Source organism: Camellia sinensis, chromosome 7, assembly GCF_055761805.1.
Source record: "Camellia sinensis isolate YWXY chromosome 7, ASM5576180v1, whole genome shotgun sequence".
Taxonomy (NCBI): domain Eukaryota; kingdom Viridiplantae; phylum Streptophyta; class Magnoliopsida; order Ericales; family Theaceae; genus Camellia; species Camellia sinensis.
This window is the reverse complement of record NC_138967.1, coordinates 91,102,709-91,129,269: the sequence shown is the minus strand read 5'-3', so window position 1 is coordinate 91,129,269 and position 26,561 is coordinate 91,102,709. Positions and strand designations below refer to the sequence as shown.

Here is a 26,561-nt window from a genome sequence, read left to right as displayed (position 1 = left end):
AGGAAGCGGCGCAAGTTTTTTACACTGGGAGCCGCCGGCGGTGACGACGCTGCCACAGCCACAGCAGCCGCAGCCGCAGCTCACGGTTGCGGCTACTTTGGAGGCTCAAATTTGATCACTGAGACTGAGAGGACGAGGATAACTGACTTCAACGACGATGATTTTGGTGCTACCGGCGGTGACTGTAGTGAGTACTCTTTCACTTTTCTCCCCATTGCACCGTATTAGAGAGAGAGAGAGGGGTAATCAACTGGACGAATCGTATAGATAGAAACTGCAATGGTTGTTGTTAGACAGACTATTATTGAGAGTGCGTGAGGTGAGCGAGATTTCAGAGCAGAATATGCTTTGTCTGTGCTGGTGTTTTTACAACAGTCCCCCAGGATTGGCTCGTTTCATACTGTTTTTTTTTTTTTTTTAATAAAAAAATAAATAATAGTAGAGTGCAAGTTAATAACCCTCGCTTTTTTAAATTTTAAATGATTATTTTTTTTTAAAATAAAGACAGTTATAAGTCACTATTGTTTTACTCTTTTAATCAATTATCTAAACGTTGATACAAAATAGTAATAAAAAAAGTTGATACAAAACATTTCTCTTTCTAAACTAAATAATAATAATAATAATAATAATAATAAAAATAAAAAATTAAGCATCTCCAGTAAATTGTGCTGAGCTGGGCCAATAGAATGGATCAGTGCAAGGAGGACTTATGCCTGCTTGTTCGGCTTGATATACATTATTTATATTGAAATTCAAAAGGGATTTTGATACGAGAGCACACCATAATTGGTTTAGACTTTTAAAGTTTGATAAATAATAATTGGTCCTAATTTTCATTTGACTGTTAAATACACTTTTTGGGACTTAGTTCTAGTTTTTATTTATTTAAGCATCTGTATTCGTGTGTGAAATAGTTGTGATTTTTTATTTTTTATTTTGTGGTCAGCCATTTTTTTTTTTAAATTTATTTATTTTTATACTAAAGAATGTTGTTTGGGTTCATCTTTCCTGTTTTGAGGATAGTGAACAAGAGAGATGAAAAGAGAGATAGGCTTTGACCCTTTTATTTATTTATTTTATTGTCCAAAATAATTTTTTTTTTTTTTAAAAAAATTCTATTTTTAAAGTTATTTAAATAATTAGGGCACTTTTGTTAATCTGTCTTCAAAATTACATTAAAAATGTAATTGCCAAAGCAATAATTTTTTTTTAATAAAAAAGGGTATTTTTAATAATCAAGGGTTTAATTTCCGAAATAGGTAGAATTTGTTCCCAATATGGGTGTAGATTGTGCGATTCGAATGGTTTGAGAGAAATTATAAAATGAATGGCAGATTAGTGAATTGACAAATTATAATTTGAGCAATTTTGAGTGGATTAAGAGATTGAAAAATATTCTAACAAATTATCAAATTTTTGAATAATATATAATACTAATTTATATAATATTTTTCATATATATAACTACTAATTTATAATATATTTCACATATTAAATCTCTCTCAATTATTTTTATTTTGATATTTCATTATAAATTAAAAAATATATATGTAATAACTGAAGTAAAATGATTTCAAAAGTAAATTTTAAAATTTAAAATTTAAATCACAATTAACTAGAAAAATCATACATAATGATATGAATTAATACAATTTTAATAAATTATACAGTATTTTACGCCGTCCTAATTTCCACTATCTTGATTCTGATCTCCTCTAGAAGGAGATTAAAAAGCATGCACCAAGAAAGTATATGAAATTCAACACAAGTACTTGGGGACTTGTGACAATTACATCTTGATTGTGACAGACAATTTTCACTCTCCTCGAATGAATAAATGACAGACAGCAACCAATCATTTAACATACATTGGAGAAAGAGAAATGTTTGGAATTTTTTTTCTTTAAATTTCATAACTCTCAATTTATTCTTGACCTTGATATATGTGTGAGGTCCATTTATGTATATATGAACCCCACACTATGAATGGTTGGAATGAGAATAAATTGTAAGGAGTATATATGTATAGAAGTCTCTACCGCAATTGTTGGAGAAATGATATATGCAAATAATAAACTCCCATCGTCATGCACCAGTTGCATATAAACGGGTCCATTGCTGCGCAAGTCCAATTAAAAAATAATAATAATAATAATAAAATAATATACCTGCCATATCTTGTAAAGAGGAACATCACAAAATCAGAATTATACAAGTGAGATGGGTAAATTTCTACCAACCTTTTTATGAGAGGAAAAGAAAGCTTTACTCCATATGATGCCACTATATTAAAAAGATGACCAACATCTCTATTAAAATCAACAACTCAAGTACAAGAATGGGGGGCATTATTACCTGTTTCAACAGCTCCAGCTTCATTGGACTTCCAATGTTTTGCAATATTCTCAGAAAGAGGATCGTCTGGATTTGGAGCACTCAGGAGAGCTTGGATGCTGATTCATAAAATAATAAAAGCAATAATTGAGTTTGTAGGATAAAAGTCATTTAAATTACGACAAATTTCTCACATAAAATTACATAATTATTTAATGCTAATTGAATTTATAAATATTTATACACAAGTATCAACATACACCATGAAGAAAGACGGAATCTTATTCATTTATTGACCTATCTATTACATTATATAAATTCACAGATCTGTAACTAGCCATCTAACAAACTAACTAATCTTTCAAACAAACTAACTGCATATAATACAAGTGAACTGCTTAGATGTTACACAGCCCATGGCTTGTGACACACCTTCATATAAGTCTGTCCTTGGTCAGCTTTCATGGACTGCTGCTCTTGCACTTCTTTTGCACTGTGTGCTCTGTTGCAGTCTATTTGATCTGTTGCAGTACCTGCAGCCTTGAACTGCTTGGACTGCTGTGTTAAGTCTTCGTCAATTATAACCTCACAATCACTACAATCATCACTAATATTGCTGCAACCATCATTACTATCACCGTCACTGTCACCACAACCACCACCGCTATGAAGCCACAATTGCTATTACCACCACATTCATTATCATTGTCATCGTTATCATAAAACATACCATCATTTCAATTAGTGAAATTTCATTCTCTTGAAATAGTGAAATTCAACCTTAATATTTAGGTGAAATTATTAAAAAAGTGAAATTTCTACTAAAGAAGTAAAAATTATAAAAAGTGAATTAGAGATGCAAAGTCATCTTTAAAATATTTTCTAATATAACTTTAAAGGTCCGTCTGATTTGAAAAAAAAATAATGGGGCATTTATTAAATCTTATGTCCATAACTTATAGACCATTTAGCTCCATAAATATATATGTTATTTTTTATGACAAGTGTCCAAATTAGCTTATGCGCACCTCAACTAATCCCGAGACTCACGCAACGCGCCCCCTTCACATGGATCGTAGTCTCATAAATAATCTTATGAACCCACATAAGTCATTTCTCACATCAAAATCTTCGAAATTAAGCATACTCACATTTGAAAAGGTAATGAGGCAATAATGAACACATTAGAATGATATCCTATTGTCACACTTTAAGAATGACACATTTAACAAAAGTTTAATAAGATAATAGTACACAAATGTCACATTGTCACACTTTAAGAAGAATGACACATTCAACAAAAGTTTAATAAGACATTAGTATACACATTAGACTGATGTTTTATATTGTCACATTTTAAGAATTATACATTTGACAAAAATTTAATAAGACAATAATGCACAAATATCTCATGTCACATTTAACAAAAGTTTAATAAAACAATAGATCACATTGTCACATTTTAAAAATGACACATTTAGCAAAAGTTCAAAAACAATAGTGCACAAATAAAATATATATCCACATTTGTCGTCTCTAAGAAATAAAATGAAAGGACCTCATGATATACATTTCCAAATTCAATAAGACTTAATAATTTGCAAGAAAATTTATAGGATAGTCCGGTATACAATTTTCTAGGATGGGAATTTTGAATAAATTTTCTGAAATGAATAAATCATGAAAAGTGAAAATAGTAAAAGGTGAAGTGACTAAGAAGGAGTCCGTTTGGTTTAGTTTTTGAAATGAGTTTTGAATTTTGAGTTGTATTTTGAAAGATAAGTCGTTGAAAACGTGTTTGGTTATGAGTTTTGAAAATAGTTGTGGGATGATTTGTAATTTTATTTTTTTTATTTTTTTGTTGATTAATATGTAGAATGTGAAAGAATGAAAGAGGAGAGAGAAAAAGTGATTGATCAATTTATTAATAATAATAAATAAATAAAAAGAGAAGGAGAGAGGAGAGAGAAAAAAACAATTTTGAGTTGTGTTTCAAAAACATGTTAACCAAACATGTTTTTCTATTTTTTTATCCAAATCATGATTTGAAAACAAAACCAAACACTATATATTTTCTTGTATGAATTTCGTTAGGATGAAAATTTTGGCAGGAAAAAGAGAGAAATTAAAATTTTAATTAGAAGTCACTACTTCAATAAACAAATTTTCATTTTATTTATTTTTTATTTTTGGTAAGAAACTAAAAGTTTAGTTGCCATGCTACCGTAGATTGTACCAAAAATATAAATAAAAAAAAGGGGCACTTACACACATGTTCTAATTTATGAAATTATACTCCATTAAGTCCTAATTAAGATTTTTTAGACCTTCAAGTCCCATTAAATTCTTAATAGTCAATTTTGCTCTGCAAATAATGATTGTCCATCATTTATGATTATCTATAAAAAAAACATGGTAATTTGACATTTATTTTGATTTTCAAAACTTTAAAACATCAATTTTAAAATTGAAAAAAATAAATAAAAAAAAATTTGTGTGCAAAAACTTTTTTTTTTTTTTTTGTGCAAAATTGAAAATTTGGTGTCTATCAAGGAGCACGATGATGGAACATTGATATGAAATTGAAAAAAAAAAAAAAACCTTTAAAAATGAAAAAAATTGATAATGTTTTCAGTTTTAAAACTAAAAAAAAAAATACTGACAAAATATTTGGTTTTTTTGAAGGAAAAGTCTACAATGTGCACCTTATAAAAAGGCATATAATATGCACTTATTGTGTGGTCCATATCGTGCCACATCATAAAAAGTGACCTGCTAAACTGGTCATGTAACAGGTTACAGAAAGAATCATAACTTTTTTTCAAATATCATAACAATACTATAATGAATCATAACAATGTCATAATATTGACCTAAGTGTCATAACAAAGACACTATAAATCATAACAATATAATAACAACTCATAACAAATATAGTTATTTGTAATTAATTATCATAACATTTGAATCGTAACATTTTTTATTATAATTCACCATGGCAAATCATAACTTTTGGCGGTACAAATCATAACTTTTAGTGATGAATCATAACCATAACATATTGAGTATAACATTTTTTCCCATAATCATAACGACATTAACAAACTATCATAACTTTTATCAATGAATCATAACATAGCATGTTGATTGTAATTTTGTCCCGAAAATCATAACAACATTAACAAAACATCGCAACTTTTAGAATTTCAAACACAATTGATTGTGTAATCAATTGGTATAGCATATTGGAGTGAATGGAAAATCATAATTGATTGCGAAATCGATTGGATTGAAAAACCACAATTGATTATACAATCGATTAGTGGCCAGAGTTTTGAACTTTCACAATTGATTGTACAATCCATTAGAATATAAGGGAGATTCAAATCTGACAATTGATTGTAGGGATCCTTGATATAATAAACCTAATTGATTCAATAATCAATTAGTTTTCATAAGTCATACTAAACCAATTAATTCCCAACTTATTCACAGTTCCCAATGAATTAGTAAAAGTCTAATCATTAATATCAATTTAGTCAATATTCAAATAGTAATTGATCGGTTGCCATTTATATGTAATTTTGTTGTTGTGTTTTCATTACCTCAAACATTATCACTAACAAAAACGCCTGACACTCCAACTACGTTTGTCGTTTTACAATTCTCTCTCTCTCCACGCTAAGAATTTTCACTTTTGGTGACTAAATTTAGTCGCCAAAAGTCATATTTTAGTCGCCTATAGTCTTTAGTGACTAAATTTTTTGGTCGAAAAATTAGTAGCCAAAGAGTAGTCAGGAAATATAATTGCCGACTAAACCTAATTTAGTTGCCAAATGTATTCATTTGGCGACTAAATATTTAGTCACCAATAAGTTTGAAAATTAATTAAATAATACATTTTTGCCGACTAATTTTTTTGTCGCCAAAAGCCAATTATTTAGTGGCCAAAAACTTTTTAGCTACTAAATTTTTTAGTCGCCAAAAGCAAATACTAGTGTTTTGGCTACTAAAATTTTAGTCCCCTAAAGTCAATCTTTTTTGGCTACTAAAATTTTAGTCGCCAAATACTGTTTTTTTTTGCTACTAAAAATTTAATCGCCTAAACTTCAACATTTTTTGCTACTAAAAATTTAGTTTTTTAGTCGCCTAAACTACGACATTTTTTGCTACTAAATTTTTAGTCGCCAAAAGTAATATTTATTCTTCAACTTTTATTTTTAGCTACAAAATATTTTAGTTGCCAAATTTTTGATTTTCTTTTAGCTATAAAACTTTTAGTAACCAAATGTTTGATTTTCTTTTGGCTACAAAACTTTTAGTAGCCAAATGTTTATTTATTTTTTTTTTTTTCCCTTTTTATTGGCTACAAAACGTTTAGTCGGCAAAAACATGATATTATGTTTTATTGTTAATATTATAATGTGTCCATAACCTGTTTGTATTCCATTCAACCTGTAATACGTATATAAATAAAATGATACATAAATTATCAATCATTCCACAATATGCATCCGTATACAAAAAATAAATTATTTTAACTATCCAAGTACATACAAACGAACTATTGTCCAAACTAAAATAATAATTCCGTACAACATACACAATTATACAAAAAGTAAAGCCTTCCATATACAAAAATTACATTTACAATACCATGCGAAATGACCATTTGGCATGGTACAAATTACCATCGTAATCTGTACCACGACAAAAGGTGATGTATGTACCAAGCCAAAAATACATCTATGTACCACGACAAAAAATCAATTTAGTGGACAACGTCAAAAGGTGATCTATCTACCATGCCAATAATTATCTGTTCGCTGCCAATAGTTTTCTGTATCAGGAATAGTAAACTGCACAAAAGCTAGAGACGACAAAAGAATTATATTACTTCTATACAAAAGTACAATTTCTTCTCCATACACAAAAATATCTTTGCAAGTCCACGCAACCAAGTCATCTACAAAAAACAAAAAAAAAAATTAGAATTGGACCCAAAAAATGCCCAACTTCATGAATGAATTTGGGAACAAGTGACAAATAAAAATAAGTGAGAAGCAACCTTCCATGATGAATCAATTATCAGTCATTGTACAGTCTTTCTAAAGTCTTTTATTATACGGAACATTGTTAAATGCAGAACAATCATTACTAAATCTTTCATTAGTAACATACAGCTAATGTAACAATCTTCTATTTGTATGCAACATGTATCCAAATTCTGTGGCTAAACCAATATCAAAGCCCAATGTGAATAGAAAGTATTCTTTTTTACCAACTTCCTCATTATTTGTTTGCAAAAGGCACTTGAATCATTAGATTGGATATAAAACCATCGGTGCTTATTAATGCATGTCAGTGCCATTTCAGAGAGGATATTAGAACATGTGACAAAAATAATAACACACGTGTGTACGTTCACAAAATTAGCAAGTTTAAAACATTTTGTCAGTTGTCACAAGTCCTATTTGTAATGGGAAAGCTGCCCGCAAGAGTCAGACAGAAGTTCGGGGGATGTTTTGAAGTTTCACCCCCGAAACGCCCTTTTCCGACTAAGTTTTGGGCGTATTCATCTGTAAATCCCAACCTACGGGTCCGAATAACATCCCGTCAGTTGTCACAAGTCCTATTTGGCATGGGGAAGCTGCCCGTGTTGGCCAAACGGAGGTTCAGGGGCTGTTTTGAATTTTCGCCCTCGAAACGCCCTTTTTCAACTAAGTTTTGGGCGTATTCGTCTCTAAATCCCAACCTATAGGTCCGAATAATATTTCGTTAGTTGTCACAAGTCATATTTGGCATGGCGAAACAGTTCGTTTCGGTCACACGGAGGTTCGGGGGCTATTTTGAATTTTCGCCCCCGAAACGCCCTTTTTCGACTAAGTTTTGGGCGTATTCAGCTCTAAATCCCAACCTATAGGTCTGAATAACATTCCGTTAGTTGTCACAAGTCCTATTTGGCATGGGAAAGCTGCCCGTGTCGGCCAAACAAAGGTTCGGGGGCAGTTTTGAATTTTCGCCTCCGAAACGCCCTTTTTCAACTAAGTTTTGGGTGTATTCGTCTCTAAATCCCAGCTTATAGGTCCGAATAACATTCCGTCAGTTGTCACAAGTCATATTTGGCATGGTGAAACTGTTCGTTTCGGCCACACGGAGGTTCGGGGGCTATTTTGAATTTTCGCCCCCGAAACGCCATTTTTCGACTAAGTTTTGGGCGTATTTGGCTCTAAATCCCAACCTATAGGTCCGAATAACATTCCGTCAGTTGTCACAAGTCCTATTTGGCATGGGGAAGCTGCCCGTGTTGGCCACACAGAGGTTCGAGGGCTGTTTTGAATTTTTGCCCCCGAAACGCCCTTTTTCGACTAAGTTTTGGGCATATTCGTCTCTAAATTCCAACCTATAGGTTCGAATAACATTCAGTCAGTTGTCACAAGTCATATTTGGCATGGGGAAACTGTTCGTTTCGGCCACACGGAGGTTCGAGGGCTGTTTTGAATTTTCACCCCCAAAACGCCCTTTTTCGACTAAGTTTTGGGCATATTCGGCTCTAAATCCCAACCTATAGGTCCGAATAACATTCCGTTAGTTGTCACAAGTCCTATTTGGCATGGGGAAGCTGCCCGTGTCGGCCAAATGGAGGTTCGGGGGCTGTTCTGAATTTTCGCCCTCGTAATGCCCTTTTTCGACTAAGTTTTGGGCGTATTCGTCTCTAAATTTCAACCTACAAGTCTGGATAACATTCAGTCAGTTGTCACAAGTCATATTTGGCATGGGGAAACTGTTCGTTTCGGCCACACGGACGTTCGGGGGCTGTTTTGAAGTTTCGCCCCCGAAACGCCCTTTTCCAACTAAGTTTTGGGCGTATTCGTCTCTAAATCCCAACCTACGGGTCCGAATAACATTCCGTCAGTTGTCAAAGGTCCTATTTGGCATGGGGAAGCTACCTATGTCGGCCATACGGAGGTTCGGAGGCTGTTTTGAATTTTCGCCCTCGAAACGCCCTTTTTCGACTAAGTTTTCGGCGTATTCGTCTCTACATCCCAACCTACGGGTCCGAATAACATTCCGTCAGTTGTCACAAGTCCTATTTGGCATGGGAAAGCTGCCCGTGTCAGCCAAATGGAGGTTCGGGAGTTGTTTTGAATTTTCGCCCCCGAAACGCCCTTTTTCGATTAAGTTTTGGGCGTATTCGTCTCTAAATCCCAACCTATAGGTCCGACATTCCGTCAGTTGTCACAAGTCCTATTTGGAAAATTTAAGACGAGAAAATCTATCCTATCCAGTCTAGGTTTGAGCTTATTTCGGCTTGAGTTACCCATCCAGTCTAAGTTTGAGCTTATCTCAGCTTGAGTTATCCAAACTCAATACAACAAAACTTTTCGATTATCTTAAACCAATTTATTGCAATTTGTTTGTAAATATAAAAGTCTTGAGAAATTATAAACATGAAACATAATCCAGGTTGCTTGGTTAGAGAGATCCCATGCGATGTTCAAATTTAATTTGGATTGACAAATTTTTACTCTAAATTTGGAATTATACTAACCAAAGGCGTTAAATTTTGCAAGCTAAGGTTGTTCAAGTTAGACTCGCCGAAGTTTCACCCATAGCTCATGCAGCCATGCATATACTGGATCCTTTGTACCTAAAAAGCCTTTTGTCCCTCTAACTCATGCACACATGGCCACATGATTTAGGTCTCATGCACTAACAACATGATCTTGGTGGTCCTCAGTTCTCTAGGAGTACAACTGAATTATTAATTGCTGTGTCCAACAACCTCATCCCTTAAGGCAATGTTAGGCTATGTTTGGATGAAGTATTTGTGGTGGGAAGGAAATAAGAAGGGGAAAATGAATGAAATAGAATCATATTTCTCTTTCTGTTTTCTGTTCTTTTCTTTTCTCAAATCGTAAATCCAAACACAGTATAGAAGTGCTGATCCACCCTACAAAATGTAGGACAAACTTTTTACGCAGAAAAACAATTCCTACAAATAACAATATGTTTCATGTTTCGTTTGCATCTGTATGCAGAAAAAAAAGGTTAGGTTAACATTTACTAAAGAGGAGCATCTACCATTCCCAACCATCCAATATTGATTGGGATAAATAGATCCCCTGGTTTTGAGATTGAAGTTTACAAAATGCCCACCTACAATTTATGATAAAACTAGGAAAATTGATATGTTGTAACTCTCAAATCACAGGTCTGAACCAATCTTGATTGTGCACTACAAAATATAGTGGCTAAATGTGCAAGTATTTTTAAAAGGACTAAGTTGACAAACACAGAAATTGGATTCATCTTTTTTGGGAGCCAAAGAAACCAGATTTACCTTTCAGGAAGATGACCTTTTGGATATCAATAAACTAGCAAAACCAGTTGAATTTATAGAGACATCCTTAACAATTTTCTTACAGAAGGAAACTAAATTTTTTTTCACATCCAAAATAAATTATGTGAATGAAATGAAACGCACCTAGATAAAGTTTTCAAGTTTGGTGCATAAGCCATACTCCAAGCTTCATACTGTGGTTTGATGAAATTGTTTAGCTCAAAAGAACACAATATCCTAGCAAAATGCTAATGCAGTGGCAATCCATAGGTGTGACAAAAATAGTGTGTTTCTGCTTAAAAAAAAAAATCAATAACTAGTGTCCTAATGTAATGAACAAAGATACCATAGCACCAATTCAATTTTAACATTTATTTAAAAGGACATACAAAATAAAAAGAATAAAAATAAAACATAAATTAACAGGTACCAACATTGGGAATTGTAGACAGAGATTATCATAGTTGGAGGTCTGAATAAGCTGTCAGTTTATTAACAAACTAATGCTGCTCAGTGAATTTGTTGGAAAAGGAGCTACAGCGGAGGATAAAGCTTCAAGAAAGTTGATCTGGTCTTTTCATGTGAGGAAAATGTCTATTGACACCACTAAGTTACCCTCTTTTTTTCCTAAAGAATTTTTTCCTGAAGAATTTTTCATCAACCTAATAGAGCCCAAAGAAACATTCCCACTAATGCCCTTGTAAAGGATGGTAAGGGAAATTTCTTTTCCTAAAAATTTTCCTGAGAATTTTTCACCAAAACAGCTCAAGCCTAACCCTAATGATCTTTTAAAGGATTATAAACAACAAAGAAAAATTGATGATGCAATAGCATGGTTGGTGAAGCAAAGATTTAACACCCTATAAGCCTCTATAATAGATATGTAAGCCATTATTAGAGCAGACAAAAATAAAGAAAATGACCAAATAGAATTAGAAGACAGAGAAACCTCCAGACATCCTTCAAGAAAATATTTATGAAGCTTGAGTAAAATCTGAATTTTCCCCTATAAAAGGAAGGCAGAGACTAGCTCACTAGCCAGAATCCCAACTCCTTTAGAAAGAAAGGTTGTAAATCCCATTCAGCGTCATCAAAATCAGACACCTCAACAACCCATCACGGCACAAAAATTGAATTTGAATTTGAATTTTAATATACAATCTTCACCACCACAATTACAAGCTTTCTTATGATTATGATGTTACTAGGCAAGCGCGCTTTCTATTGCCTACCTTGCTAGCCATATCAGCAAAAGATGCATTACCTCCATGTTCACTGTTAATACATGTTTTTGTATTTTCAAACAATGTCACAATCAATTTAAAAGGCTGTTGAGGCTTATGGATTAAGACTCACTTCGAAGATCAAGGAAAGCAGCTTACAACAAAACCTTGCAGCTTAAAAAAACAAAGGCTTGAGCCCAAGAAGCAAGGCTCTTATAAAAGACAAGCATCACACTTAGACTGATCTTATGCCTGCAATGCATGCTTCTCAACCTAGCCTAATGCAAGCAACCTATACCGATCATCACAAACTTACTTTTTAACTATCAGTCTTGCTAGTTTATTTCAACACATTAAGATATATACGTTCTACAAATCACACCACTAGTTATAGATATCCCTATTTTTACTTGTTTGCACGGTCAATTAGAAGTTCAAATCATAACAACTTGGTAGCTAAATTAAATTTCTATGAACTTTGCACAAATAATTTGCTCCTAAAACATATGAAAAATCTAGAAATCCCCTAGATGTTGATTTGTGATTATGTATCAATTTTAAGCAGAATATAACAATCCCAATCAAACAATCAAGACAAAGATACACAACGATTTAACGTGGAAAAAACCACAATTGGACACCTCCAACTGTGATCAAAAAACCACGGGCAACAGCCACAAGACAATCCACTAAGAAGAATAAAAGGAATTACACAGGTATACTCTCAATTACCTAGCGAATCCACAACGCCTAATTGAACCAACCTTTATGTGCCTCTTCCAACCCCATCTTCACCACGGAATTGTCTTTCTGATGAGCCACTCCGGATTCCACCAAAGCTTCAGGCTCGAATTCTTCAGAATCCACAACTGAAGAATAACTCTCTCTTTTGTGTATAACAAACAAACCTTTGATGTACTCTCTTTAGATCATGAGTTCAATACTCAATAAAAACATCAAAGAAAACTCCCAAAGTATCCCCAGATATAAACCCTAGAAACCAAAAAGAAGATCTGGAGAAGTTCAAATCAATCCCTAGTTTTGGGAGAAAACCAAGTTTTTATAGGGAACCAAAAAGTAATCCTAGATTGGGCCGAAAACGAACTCTTTATCAAATCTGGAAATCTGGATTCGCGCGGTCCGCTCGAGCGCCCTTTTCCCCGCTCGAGCGGAGACTTCAAATTCTGTGATTTCATACAGGCTCCACGCTCGAGCGTTGGTTTTGCCGCTCGAGCGGTAAACCACACTATCCAGTACTTTTGCAGGCGACTGCAGAGATGCTGAGAGCTTCCAATCCACGCTCGAGCGCCCGATGTCCCGCTCGAGCGGACAGGCCAAAACTGGAAAATCTGGAAAAATAAAACATGCTCGGACAGGCAACTTTGAATGCATTTTTGCATTTTGCTTTGGGGGCGCTGCCCCTCAACCCCGCCGTGGCGCTGCCCCGGACCCGCCAAGGGGCGCTGCCCCCTGGACCCCCGCGAGCTGACCGGGCAGCTCGATCCCCGTCATAATCAGCGAAGTGGCAATCTTGAAAGCATTAGCATCACAAACTTCTCTGAATGGCACAATTCGGGTTGGATTCGCATCTAAACACTCATAGCCTTACTGAAATAAAAGTGCGAATAAAATTACAACTCAAAGGAGTTTTGTCAAACGGGTTTGCCAAGAAATAAAACCTAACAACATAGAATCCCAAAAATAGTTGTAAGACATTGGTGTCCTCATATACTGTTAAAAATCTCATCATTTCATAACTTTTATTCTATTGTTAATACCTTGTAGATTTTCTAATTTAGGCCTTAGTCCTATCAAATTTTGGCATTTCATCGTCTCCAAGGTAACTCATAGACCATTTTATAGCATCTCCAACCTTTCACCAATTTTTTCAACTAATTTGATTTCAAATTTGAGTAAAAAAAACTTGATTTTATATGAACTACTCAAATCCTTTCATTAAAATCTTTTTAAAAACCTTCCTCTTATCCAAAATTCCCCGTTTCATCAAATTTGATCAAGAAAACCCACCTCCAATGCTTCTTTTTTTTTTTCCCATCAAATTTAGATTTACTTTATTGGTTCTCAATTTGCTAAAAAAAATAACTCTCCCTTCATGAGATTTAATGAAATAATTAGAGATAATTTTTTAACACTTTTGATGAAAAAAAACAAAAATAACTAAATGGGTATTCAACTAAGTCACAGTAACATCAAAATATCTATTCATTTCTCACTTTCCACAATTCCCAAACAATTGCTAAAGGTAATACATCCCAAACCACTGTAATTTTCTTTCTAATAGGAAAAACAAGCCAGCACAAGAGTAATTGTTACAAACATAATAGATTTCAATAAACAAATAAAAAATTACAGTCTCATATCAGTTACATGAGTACAAAATTCAATTACCCACACATCAGATTTTACACACTCAAGCCAAATTTCAAGTGTATATATATATATATATATGAAATCAAAACAACTACCAAAGCAAACAAACATCAAAAACCTAAACTGATTCAATTCATATGTTGACATCCTTTTTATTAAGGCTAAAGCAATCGGAGCTGATAGATACTGTATAGACACATCGATTATCAATGCTAAATTTTATATTTAGCGTAAAAGAGATGAAAAAAGAGACAAAATTTATATGAATTAAAATTTTAAGGGAGCACAGTGAATTTCCTTGTGAATTATGGCAAACTTATGAGTTTCCTTCTCATAGTGCAGCATTATTATTTTCTTCATCTCCTAATTCTCTTTTGTCATGTTTTTTCATAGCCGATTCAAGAACCTCAGTAAAACTATTGGAGGAGTTATGTTGTCTAAGGATGAAGCATGATGAGATCCTTCAAAGAATTAACAACATGCGGTACTGGTCAAGATCTATGTGAATGTGCATAAAAAAATAAATATAATACTACAGGTTATCTAAATCTCTTACTTTGTGCGGTTTGGCCAGTCTCAATATTGTTTGCACAGTTTGCACAATTGAAACAGATATATGGAGAGAGAGAGAGAGAGAGAGAGAGAGGTGTTTAGAGTGAGGAATTTATATGTACAATGGCTGTTTATGAATCCTTTGCTTAAAAGTTTCTAAACCTCTTTCTCAACTTACAAGTGTCTTTCATGAGCTAAATGGTTTACTGGTCATCATAATCAGCCATTACTGTACAAACTCCCTGATTTAGTACTCCATATGTTATCTACTATCAGACAGATCAACTAAAGCTTATAGATCTAGAGATGCAGTTTCTCCAGCATTTGTGATGAAGTTGTCTCACGGACTAATTCATGTTAGTAAACTTGGATTATCAATAATCAAGTTCAAACAGTTATATTTGGATAACATAAAAGAGTAGTTTGTATATTCCTCTGTTTTTCAACTCTCTTGTTGAGATTTCTGGTCTGTTCTTATGTTGTCAGATTTAATTGATTTACATTTCAATGCAGGATTAAATTGTTCAACCGCAAAAGAGGTTGGCAGTTTCACTTTCATAGTGTTCCACACATAATTAGTGCATTCATTGTTCTAGATAACAAATGGTGTCTGCATATTCTTTATGTTCTTTCACAAATAAGATTTGTTGCCTTTAATAATTTTGGATGCTACCAGCATGCTTGGTTTGGTTTTGTGAAGTCTTGTGTTAAGAAGTGTAAAAAAGCTAATTCTTTGATTCACTGTACTATTACTATGTCTGTAGAGCTATAATTGTCGTTTGGAGCATTCCCTCTACACGGCTCCACTGCTAGCAATTTTTTATAATGCAGTAGATTAGGAGAGAAACATGGGTGTAATGTGCTTGCCACAGATAAGCTGATGTATATACTTCTGAAACCCATCCACATGTTGAGCAAATTAGTAATTCTTTCATGTTAAGTTTTATGGGTATTTCTCTCTATTTGACATTTGATGAGGTTTTGTGAAATTATTTAACAGCTATTGGAATGTCTAATACAATTCCATTACCTGGAATTTTGCAATCCTTTTTCCAAATAAAAATCTCTCAAAGCTGTGTGTGATAGTTTCCATAAAAGTATTACCAGCACTTCAGTTTTAGAATTTACTTTATCTGATTTCCTCATATAACTGACTGAATTGTTTTGGCACAGGGAAGGGTTCACTACATCATGCCTAGATTTCCAGAGGAATATTGAAAAGGGACAACTACCAAAGCAAACAAACATCAAAAACCTAAACCGATTCAATTCATATTTTCCTAATTTTATAAACCAACCTAGTGAGTTCACAATGGTGAAAGGGGCAGTTTCGAAGAAGGGAATTTCAGTCTAAGGTTTCATAGAATGGAGATGGAGAAAGGGAGAGAAACAAGTTGCAGCGAGAGAGAGAGAGAGAGAGACATACCTTGAGGCGAAGTCGAGGGCACGTTATGTTCGCGGGATAGTCTTCGAGGGCGAAGCAGAGCTTCGAAGTCGTGTCTGAAAAAAGCTCCGGAGTCGTGTTTGAAGAAGGCGAAGAGGAGCTTCGGAGTCGTCTCTGAAGAGAGCTCCGGAGTCGTGTCTGAAGAGGGCGAATAGGAGCTTCGGATTGGTCTGAAGAATGGTTTTGGGAAAACAAAGTGAAGAGGGTTTCTAAACATACAACAATCGGTGAACAAAATTGTAACCGGTTGAGAGGGTATTCAATACTTTCAATCAAACTATTTGATGGTTGAGATTATTTTATAAATATCTAATGGCTTAGAATAAATGTGTACATGATGTGCACTCTTAATAAAGTGCACATCTTAACAGCTCCCTTTTTTGAATAGTTGAATCAAATCAATAAGTCGAAGGACAAAAATGTTTAATCTCATACTCTGTTTTTTTTTTTTCATCGGTTAGTGAAACAATTATCTGGAACATTACTATGCAAAAATGATAATATTCTTATTTTTAAAAATTAGAAAAAACTTGCAGTATTCTCAGTTTTCCTAAACAGGACTTATTAGTATAAAAGATTTTAGATAGGACCTGAGCTACCATAACATTTATAAATAGGACTTTTAGGTAATTAACTAGAAAACAAAATAGCATAACTTTTTTTTAAAACTTTTGTAACTTTCATGCTAAACAAACTCAGAATTTTTATTTTTATTTTTATTTTTATTTTTTTTACCATTTCCGTCACTTTTAGGAGGGTAGTGGGTTGGTATGACAAAATGTTAAAATAGGACATAATGCTTATATAAATGTATTGTCAATTGTAACATGATTTATTTGCGAAAATAAAAATAAAAATTTTATTTCATGAGATGTTTAATTGTTATACATATATGTGTGTGTAGATCTATTCCTATTGTACCATATGAAGTACCATATCCTTATTTCTAACGATCCACATTCTAAATGACACAAACTTATATATATTCTATGTCCAATTTGTGTGGCCCCCTAGTATTTTTATTGCGGTGCAACAGTTTTTCTGCAAATCTTCAGTCCAAGTTCCCAATAGATGCAGAATTGAATCTATCAAACTGTTGAGAATTGATATCAATTGATCAAGAAAATTGGTTGTTATAGCCAATAATAATAAGACGTATTTTCTTGGGGGGTTATACTGAGCCATCCTACTAGCATTGCAGTTGGTAAGAACCTGTCAGTCACTACTCAACGTTAATCTGCCTTGTACAAACTTGACTTTGATTATTCAACTTACAAGCGTTCAAGTATGTAAAGAGAGAGAGAGAAGGAGAATGAGAGGAAACTAATACGAGTGATTAGGGGATAAAATATTTTTCTAATTATTTTCAAAACATTTATCAAATTGCTAGCTTAGAAAGTAAATTATTGTTACTAGTACTCATCAAAATAAATGAGCAGAAAATGGTCACAAGGACTATGATGTAGAACATTCATAGTGCATGAGCCAGTCATCCCATTAGGAAGAAAAAAGGTGTAGTTATGGGGCATTAGAATAACTTGATATACCTTATTGGACATATTTCTTAATACGTTAAACTTCTAAGAAAAATTTCACTTAATATGGTATCAGACCTCAGGTTGGTCTTGGATTCAAAGTCTCTTCGTTTGCATTTTAATCCCTGTTTGCATTATTTGTTTCTTTCTTCTCTCTATGTACAGATGTTTGGTAACTTAATTAACATTATCATCCCTCGTATATGTGTGTTTAATTGCTACCCACAATTAGGCAGTATTTGGTTTACTAAAATGGATTGGAATAGAATGATCATTCTACCAAAATATTCATTCCTATATTTGATTGAGTGAAAAAATAATGAAAAATATATTACAAATCGATTCATAATTCACTATTGTGAGAAAATGATCGTGTTTTAGAAAAGCCTTAGAAATGACCGTTCCATTCCATTTCATCTCATTCCAGCAAGGGCGACGCCACTACATGGGTGATGGGGTCCCATCCACCCATCACCTTACAAAAAGCCTTGAATTTTTTTTTTTTTATATGGTAAAAAGTTTATTTGATAACTAACAGATCCCATTAAATAAAAATAAGGGGCCATGTCATCAGAATTATATGATTCAAACCAAAACATCCATTGAAAATCAAAATTCATTAAGAATCTAATCATTCTCTATTACATTTTTATTTTCAACACTCAAATCAAATGAAAGATTGATAGTTAAATGATTTCTTCATCATGTATAAAAAATTATGTGTTTAACACTATTAATAATGAGGTTATCATGTAATAATTAAAAAAGATGACACCTCATTGAATACTATTGTAAAAGATATATATATATATATATTTGTTAAGATGATAGTATTTTATTAGAAGTTTATTTTATTTGAAGGTCGAGAAATTCAAATGCTAACTAGTTTAAAAAGTTTTTTTTAGTAAAATTTATTAAATTTTTTGAGTGACCTCATCTATAGGGATCTGTTAGACTATTATGATGTGGTATTATGAGTTTATCATTCAAAAGCATTTCAAAACCAAACACACACATATTCTCTCTCTCGCAAAACTAAAACACAGCAACTTCAAAGTAATACTATATGGATCTGTTAGACTGTTATGATATATGGATGTGGTATGGTGATGAGACTTCATCACTTATATACGAACATAAATACATGATATATATACATATATATGTATGGATATATCAATGTGTCATTGGTGTTATATAGTAATGATTAATTGTTGATTTGATAGGTATGGATTCTGAAGGAGATGATTCGAATTCACCAACATTTCATGGTAAGTAATAGTACGATTTGTTCATTTTCCTTGAATTATAAGTTTTTCGCTTGTTTCACATCCATTCACTGTGATGATTAATTGTTATGATGTGATATGAGTTCATCACATATACACAAACATAAATACATGATATATATATGTACGGATATATGGATGTGTCATTGGTGTTATATAGTGATGATTAATTGTTGATTTCATAGCTATGGATTCTGAAGGAGCAGATTCAAATTCACCAACATTTCATGGTAAGTAAAACTACGATTTGTTCATTTTCCTTGAATTTTAAGATTTTCACTTGTTTCACATCCGTTCACTCTTTCATGATTTAACAATCAGGATACGTCAATGGAATTGGCCTATGTTCACCGAAATCAAGTGAGTAAAAAAGGACGATGTAATGGAAAAGACAGTGCTAAACAGTATTTCTCTAAGAACAATCAATTTCTGTATATAGTTAACTTCTCAAGTTACAGATTATAAAAATAAAAACTATTCAAACTAATAAAAAGAGTAATGTAATGAGTGTTTTATTTTGTTGACTATTTTAGTATATGATGAGTTATTTTAGCCCATCACAAACAAGAAATTGGAATTTAAATTTCAAACTATCAGACATGTTTGATTTTGTATTTCATTTGTTACCAAAACATATCACCACTTGTATGTTACTTTATTGTTACAATTTAAGAGCTAATTGTATTTGAAAAGTTTGCTTTAGTTTCCTTCATTCACGGCCAGACCAAATATAATTTAGAACCTTGATTTATGATTGCCATTTGTTTTGATTCTAGTGGTTGCATCTGCACAGATATGTTGTTTTTCTCTTCGCACTACCTCATATACGGAAAGAAAATTGCACAACTTCCTTTTCCCTGTTTGCAGCAATAGATTTGAATATGACAATACTGTAGTGGCACCATATATTTTCTTCTTTCTCTTTGAAATTAAATTTGTTCCTCTGTGCTTGTGTTTGTGTTTTGTTATAATTTATTTCGCTACCATTTTAGAGGTATCATTATGATTTGTGTTCTTCTTTGACTGTTAGTAACATGCTCTGACTAGTGAATAATAGATTGCGACTATCGATTTTGTGTAACAAAATAAAAAAACTAGTGGATCAATATAACCAAAACTTCATCCCAAAAATACATGAAGAAAAATGCAGGTAATGCACATATGGAAGAAAATTTTCCATAAATGCCCCCTTCTACCTACCACGTTTAATCCAGGATTTGAAGGAAGAAAAATTAGCAAACATTCACCCTTATGAATCCAGACGAAATTTTAATAATAATTCATAACTAACAAAAACAGAGACGATGGATAACAGCATTCTGTGCTCACAAATTTAAATCATAACTCAATCATGATGTTGGAATAAAAGCTACTGTAAAAAAAGTTACCTGGAATAACTTATATAGTCTGGCCACTTTTAGCACATCCGAAGAAGTTGGAGAATCGGCAAAGATTGATTGCAGGTTTTCCTCAGTGATTTTCTCAATATTTTCAGCTCTATAAGGTTCTTCACTCAAAAGTTCCTGTGGCAATGACACAAGCTACTATAACCCGATACATACAGGTGGATAAAAATGTTTATGTTTACTTGGAAAGAACAATAAGTTACACAAATCCATAATCTAATGAGCCTCTAATGGGGTTATACAGGTACACAGAAAATCCATGATCACAACCACCTCTGATGGTGTTGCACAAAGTAGAGGCATCATTAAAAACAAAAACAAATGATTAAAACAGCCTTACTGCAGAAAATAAATAAATACATACCTTCACAGCAACGACAGGATCAGAAGATCCACGACTGCTAGCAAATGATACACACAACCCTTCAACATCAGAAAGAGTTTTCACTTTGGATATTGCCTCTTGAGGTTTCATTCCAAGCTTTATACCGAGAACAATCTGCAGAACCACCCAATATCAAGAGTACAATACATGTTTAACAGTAAAAAGTTAAAAGCATTTGGAAGTCTATAAACTATTGCATTGGAGGACAATTTAGCTAATAGACCTCGTAGATTTTAAAATTAGGAGCCTTCACATTGGCTATTGAATCCATAGACTAATGCTTTCGGTCATTTTGATAGAAGATGCAATATAAAGTTTTTTTTTTATTTTTTGATAAATAACAAACAACCAAATTGCAATATAAAGTAAAATATACACCAACTATCAAAAAATAAAATGAAACAAAATAAAACTTACAGCAGCTAAACGGCATTCAACAACCTGATTATTGTAATTTATAGCAGCAGTGACCGCTTTCTGGGATTCGGCCAATGAATGCGCTGTTACAAAAGAACTACCAGCAGGAAGCTGCACATCAGTTGCGCGAATGGGATTGAAATCAATCAACTCCACAAACCCAGATTGAGCCATGACAGAGATAGCCTGCAAGGTGAATCAAATTATGGGCTGATAGGTTGTGGCCAATCTGACCCAAACAAAAATAATATGAGCACGTTTGATAGTCATTAAAATAACTAAAATCCTACTCACGAATCGGTTTCGTGCGGTTCAGATGACGGGTTGGACCCACCCGATGCGGTGCAGGTTGGGAAAAAATGGAACCGCGTCCACCCGCATTGCGGGTTGCGGATTGAACAGGTGGATCATGCGGTTGCGCGGGCGGTTGCGAGCAGTTTGTGAATTATTTTTTTTTTTATTTTTGAGAGATTTTTTCTTTTGAGAGATTTTTTTCGGCAGTTTTTTTTTAAACACATTATTATTATTATTATTATTATTATTATTATTATTCAGATTATTATTAAGTAGAATATTATTATTATTCAGATTATTATTAAACAGATTATTTTTTTCCGAAGTTTTGTTTTCTTAAAACAGATTATTATTATTATTATTCAACAATAAAAACATTTTCTTTTATTAAATAATCAAAGCAAAATGTTACAAACCCCTTTGCAAACCCACAACACAACAACACAACCAAAAGCATATTCTTGTATTAAATAAAATAAGCAAAAAAGTTACAAACCCACAACAAAACAAGTCTGCAAACCATAAATAAATGGAGGAGAGGCGAGATCTGGGCGATCTAGGTACCTTCGGTTTTTTTTTTTTTTTTTTTTGGCTGTAGATCTTCCAGATGTGCCATCTCTAGATCTGGTTTGGGGCGACGGCGACACTGCGACAGGGAGAAGTGGAGGGGATGGAGAGACGACGGCAGCGGTAGTGGAGATGAGAGCGATGGCGACGGGAAGGAGATGAATAGAGAGGTAGGCGAGAGAGAGAGAGAGTGAGATACAGCAGATGAGAGAAAAAAAGAGACAGCTTGGTAGAGAGAGAAAGGAGTATAAAAAAATGAATTTGAGAGAGGCATACCCAGATTTTTTTTTCGTTTAAGCATATGCTGCGGATCATTCGGGCGGGTTGTAGATTTGCGCGAGTAGGGTTGGGTCTGACCCAAACCCGATTTTGTATGGAAAAATAGACCTGCACTCGCCCTATTTATGCATGCGCGTTGGGTCAGATTTGTGCGGATAGAATCAGTTTGGACGAATTGTGCAGATCGAATAAACCGTTATCCATCCCTAACAAGGACTGGACTAACATAAAAAACCCTTGACCATTTCACAAATTTCTCTATACTAATATTCAAATTTCTCTAGATCAACATTCAAATCCCTCTATCTATCAAGAGAAAATTGAACACCACGGAAAAAATTAAACATGGCAGAGAAAATTAACCAAACCAGAGAAAGGTTTAACAGCAAGGTGGTTTTGTTTTCACTGCCCTAAGATTATAAGAAAGGGTTCCTAATAACAAAAAGTTAAATAAGGAAGAATTTCTAGTAGCTTATGATCATAATAAACAAATTGAAAAACTAGCAAAACTACCTTGTTATTTCTTACATCTTCAATGATATCTTCAAGCAGATTAATTCTACAAACTTGCCCAGATAACCACAATGTTCAAGGTAGGCTCATCCTCAAAATCAACCATTTCACCAAAAGAGATGTCTTTTGTGGAAGCATCATTGAAACTACCACTTGATCTTGGTTTCTTGTGATCACTATTTATAACTGCTAATTGAAAGCTACCTTCTGGAGCATCTGGTGCACATTCTTGGATGGGTGATGGAGCCACGTGAACCACAAAATTCTCTACCTCTGATTGATTAACATCTAACCATGATTGTTCTTAATGGCTTTCTTCATGGACCATAGCGAGGAGGAGGAGGCGATAGGATCGGGGGATCAATGCTCTAAAGAAGCTTCGAGAGTGGTCGGAGATTGTCGCCGAGCCACGGTGGAAGACCTTCATACGACTGTTCAATCGAAGCAAGAGTGGCCGAGGAGTTCTTGACATAGGGCTTCTTGGATTGATCGAGCTGGATCGATGAAAGAGAGCAAAGAGCAACAAGGAGAGAGAAGAGGTGAGGCGTGAGTCTGAGAGAGAAAGAAGAGAGAGGGGGTGAAGGTTTGAAGCCGTGAGGCATATCAAATTTCTCTATAATACATGAATGTGGGGTTGAGGGACCTTAGACATCATAAAATAATATTGTGAATCTCTTCCATTACTAAAGATGGGAGATGAACCTTAGACTAATTTTCCTTATTTTTTTTATCTTTGATTTTTCTCTATTTTTTTAAATCAAAAAGTTGACTTAAAAGAAGTTGTTAAACTAAATTTGTCACCTCTCACCACTTGGGGTTAAATTACTATTGATGATGTCATGACCTGAAATGGATAAAAGTAGTGGTGAATCTCACCCGGTGTTGGTGTAATGTAAACCAAAAACCCTCCAAATAAATTAGAGAAGAAAACTTGAAAAGAAAGCTAGGAATTAGGATTCGGGTATTGATTTCCCTAATGAATTGAACATGTCAACCTTATATAGTTTGGTCTTCACATGTTGATGGTCTTTAGTGGTTCAAGATTCCTTTCAGCCGTTTTGCCTACACGTGTCCTCATTTACAATGTTATAACTCTCATACAGATTTAATTGTGAGAATAACTTAACCATGTTCGAAACTACACGTGCCTACACGTGTCCTCATTTACATTTTTGCAATTATCAACAAACTATGATTGACTAAGCTAGCATTTTTTTATTATTATATATATTTATAAAATTTTGAAAGTTGTAAACAAAAATTTATTTGATGTTTATTTTTATTTTTTAAAATTGACAAAATTTATTAAACTCTTAACTTAAAACAAATTAGTTTCACATGTTAAGAAAAATAATTTCTCTCTCTTTAATCTATTCCTCACCACCACCATCGGGCATCACATCTGGCCACTCCAATTGACGGAAATCCCCTCCAAGCACTAATAACCACATCTTGCTAGAAACTACTTTTGGTTGCCTCCTCCTGCCAAAAATCACCTCTAACACTATCCAGTTGTCAGCAATTACTTTTGATTACTCCCTTATTTTCAAAACAAAATTTAAAACATATATCCAGTTGTCAGCAATTACTTTCGATTACTTCCTTATTTTCAAAACAAAATTTAAAACATATATTGGTATTAAACATTTTTTTTATTTATCAAAAATAAATATAAACATGATTAATTTTTAACTCTAATAAAAGATTCTGTGAAATAAAATCAAATTGTTAGGCCTTAATTGCAAAGAACAAGTTCAAACAGTTTAATTAACTTGTCTTTGTCCAGCCTCATTGCGTTGGACTTTTCTATTTAGTTTGCTTCAACGAAAGAAACGTATGGGATTTTGGACACACTGATTAATATTTTTAGAGAAATATTATATATGATTGATATATATATATATATATATCAATTTTTACATGAATATTAATAATTAATTCTCTTATGTAAATTTAATTATTAAAATATATTTTTTTTTGGATTCCTAATTATTAAAATATTTAATAAAGATAAAATAATATCTTATTATATAATTTGATAAAAAAATTAAATAATATATAACAATCCTAGTATTTTTAATCATGGCTTAGTTGCAAAGTATTTGAACCCATAACCCTAAAACTGTAATTGTCAATCCTAGACATTTCTTGAAGAATTAATTAATAAGATTAAGTGATCTGATTTGCCACGGCACAACTGATCGGTTGGAAGCCATATCATCTTCCCACCAACTTCAACTAGGACCTTAAAATATGTGCTGGGCAAATCACAACGTGGCACCGCACCATTCTGTCACATATATTATAATAAAATTAATGTGTATTTATACAAAAACGATAACCATATGGAATGGAATGTTTATATGAAATTTTTGACAAAAATAATGTTGTAGTGACATTTTTTAAAATATCACAAAAATTATATCATTTGTTATATATATATATATATTTATCTAGAATTCTAATTATATTATGAGGATCATGTTAACAAACCACCAGCTGACTTGTGGTTGAGACCAAAATTTTCACAACTAATTCATACACCATGGATTTGCTAGACAACCAATAAGATGGTGCACATCCGCCAAATTAGCAAAATTCTGTCCTACATTTACATACACAGTCCCCCATCAATTTTAGATTTTTCGATGAATAAAACAGATTTTGCAATTGAAAATTTTTGAGTAGTTACAAATTTTATAGACAATTTTGGAGGAAAAAAATGTGATAGACCTAAAAAAATATTTATGAGTTCTGTGTTATATATTTAATCTTTGATTTTGTGTGATTATGGATCCTGCTGGGCAGTGGTACCAAGGAATCATGTGAAGGTTTGAGAAGTGGGAAAGATCTTATAAAGGAAAAAGATTGGTCAGTGGTGGTCGATGGTGGCTCTGAGTAGAAAAGAACAAAATGGGAAAGAGTTTGACTGCAACATTTCAACGCCATATACAAGCAAGGGATTTTTCTTAATTTTCTTCCCATATTTTTGGGATATTAATTTGTTACGTTAGTTTATAGGATATTTTGTCATATACATGATGACGGACTCGATTACTCAATAAGCACAATTCCAATTTTCCAAATCATATGCTTGCAGATGCTCAATTTCGTCGGAGAGGAACGGTTCGCCACCAACACCAACGGTTTTGGAAACACATAAGGCGATCACTTGGCTTTGCTTCTCACTTGGCTTTGCTGCCATACAAGAAACACATAACGCTCGAGCAGAGGTTTGAACATAATAGAAAGCTCACTTAGTACCCAGTGAGCTCACCCCCCTCAAATTCAGTTCCAACACTGGAGAAGGCACAACACTACGCCCTCAATACTTCCTTAAGAACTCCGTCAAACAAGCAAAAACCAGCCTAGGTATAAATTCTGAGGATAGTTTCACCACCAGTTTTACTGAAGCTGAGAGGATTGGGGAGGATTTCCCACTTTCTATCAGCTTTGGGATCAAAAACCTCAAAATGGGGCGCCTCAAGATCAAGTTCAAACAGGAATTAGTATGAATGTTTGGAAAGAACGTAAATTTTTCCCTCGTGTGACCACAATAGGTCTGGCCTTGTAACCTGACAATCT

The 26,561-nt window shown here is 33.4% G+C and overlaps 1 protein-coding gene across 15 annotated transcripts in view; it reads right to left on the bottom strand.

The window, feature by feature from the left end:
- Positions 1-2,663: 2,663 nt before the first annotated feature.
- The window catches only part of LOC114310686 (galactokinase), a 36,041-nt gene continuing 12,143 nt past the window's right edge, over positions 2,664-26,561 (bottom strand). For 6 of the 15 annotated variants that reach the window (XM_082878716.1, XM_082878725.1, XM_082878721.1 and 3 more), the window contains 5 exons: positions 21,324-21,509; positions 20,886-21,020; positions 20,504-20,638; positions 16,274-16,461; positions 6,855-7,303 (listed from right to left, as the gene is read on the bottom strand). In XM_082878716.1, the coding sequence (XP_082734842.1) occupies positions 16,297-16,461; positions 20,504-20,638; positions 20,886-21,020; positions 21,324-21,509 (621 nt within the window). In that variant the 3' untranslated portion in view covers positions 6,855-7,303; positions 16,274-16,296. Of the gene's footprint in view, positions 2,893-6,854; positions 7,304-10,825; positions 10,876-16,273; positions 16,462-20,503; positions 20,639-20,885; positions 21,021-21,323; positions 21,510-26,561 lie in introns of those variants that run through there. The other 9 variants (XR_014335618.1, XR_014335620.1, XR_014335619.1 and 6 more) reach the window with 4 other exon arrangements.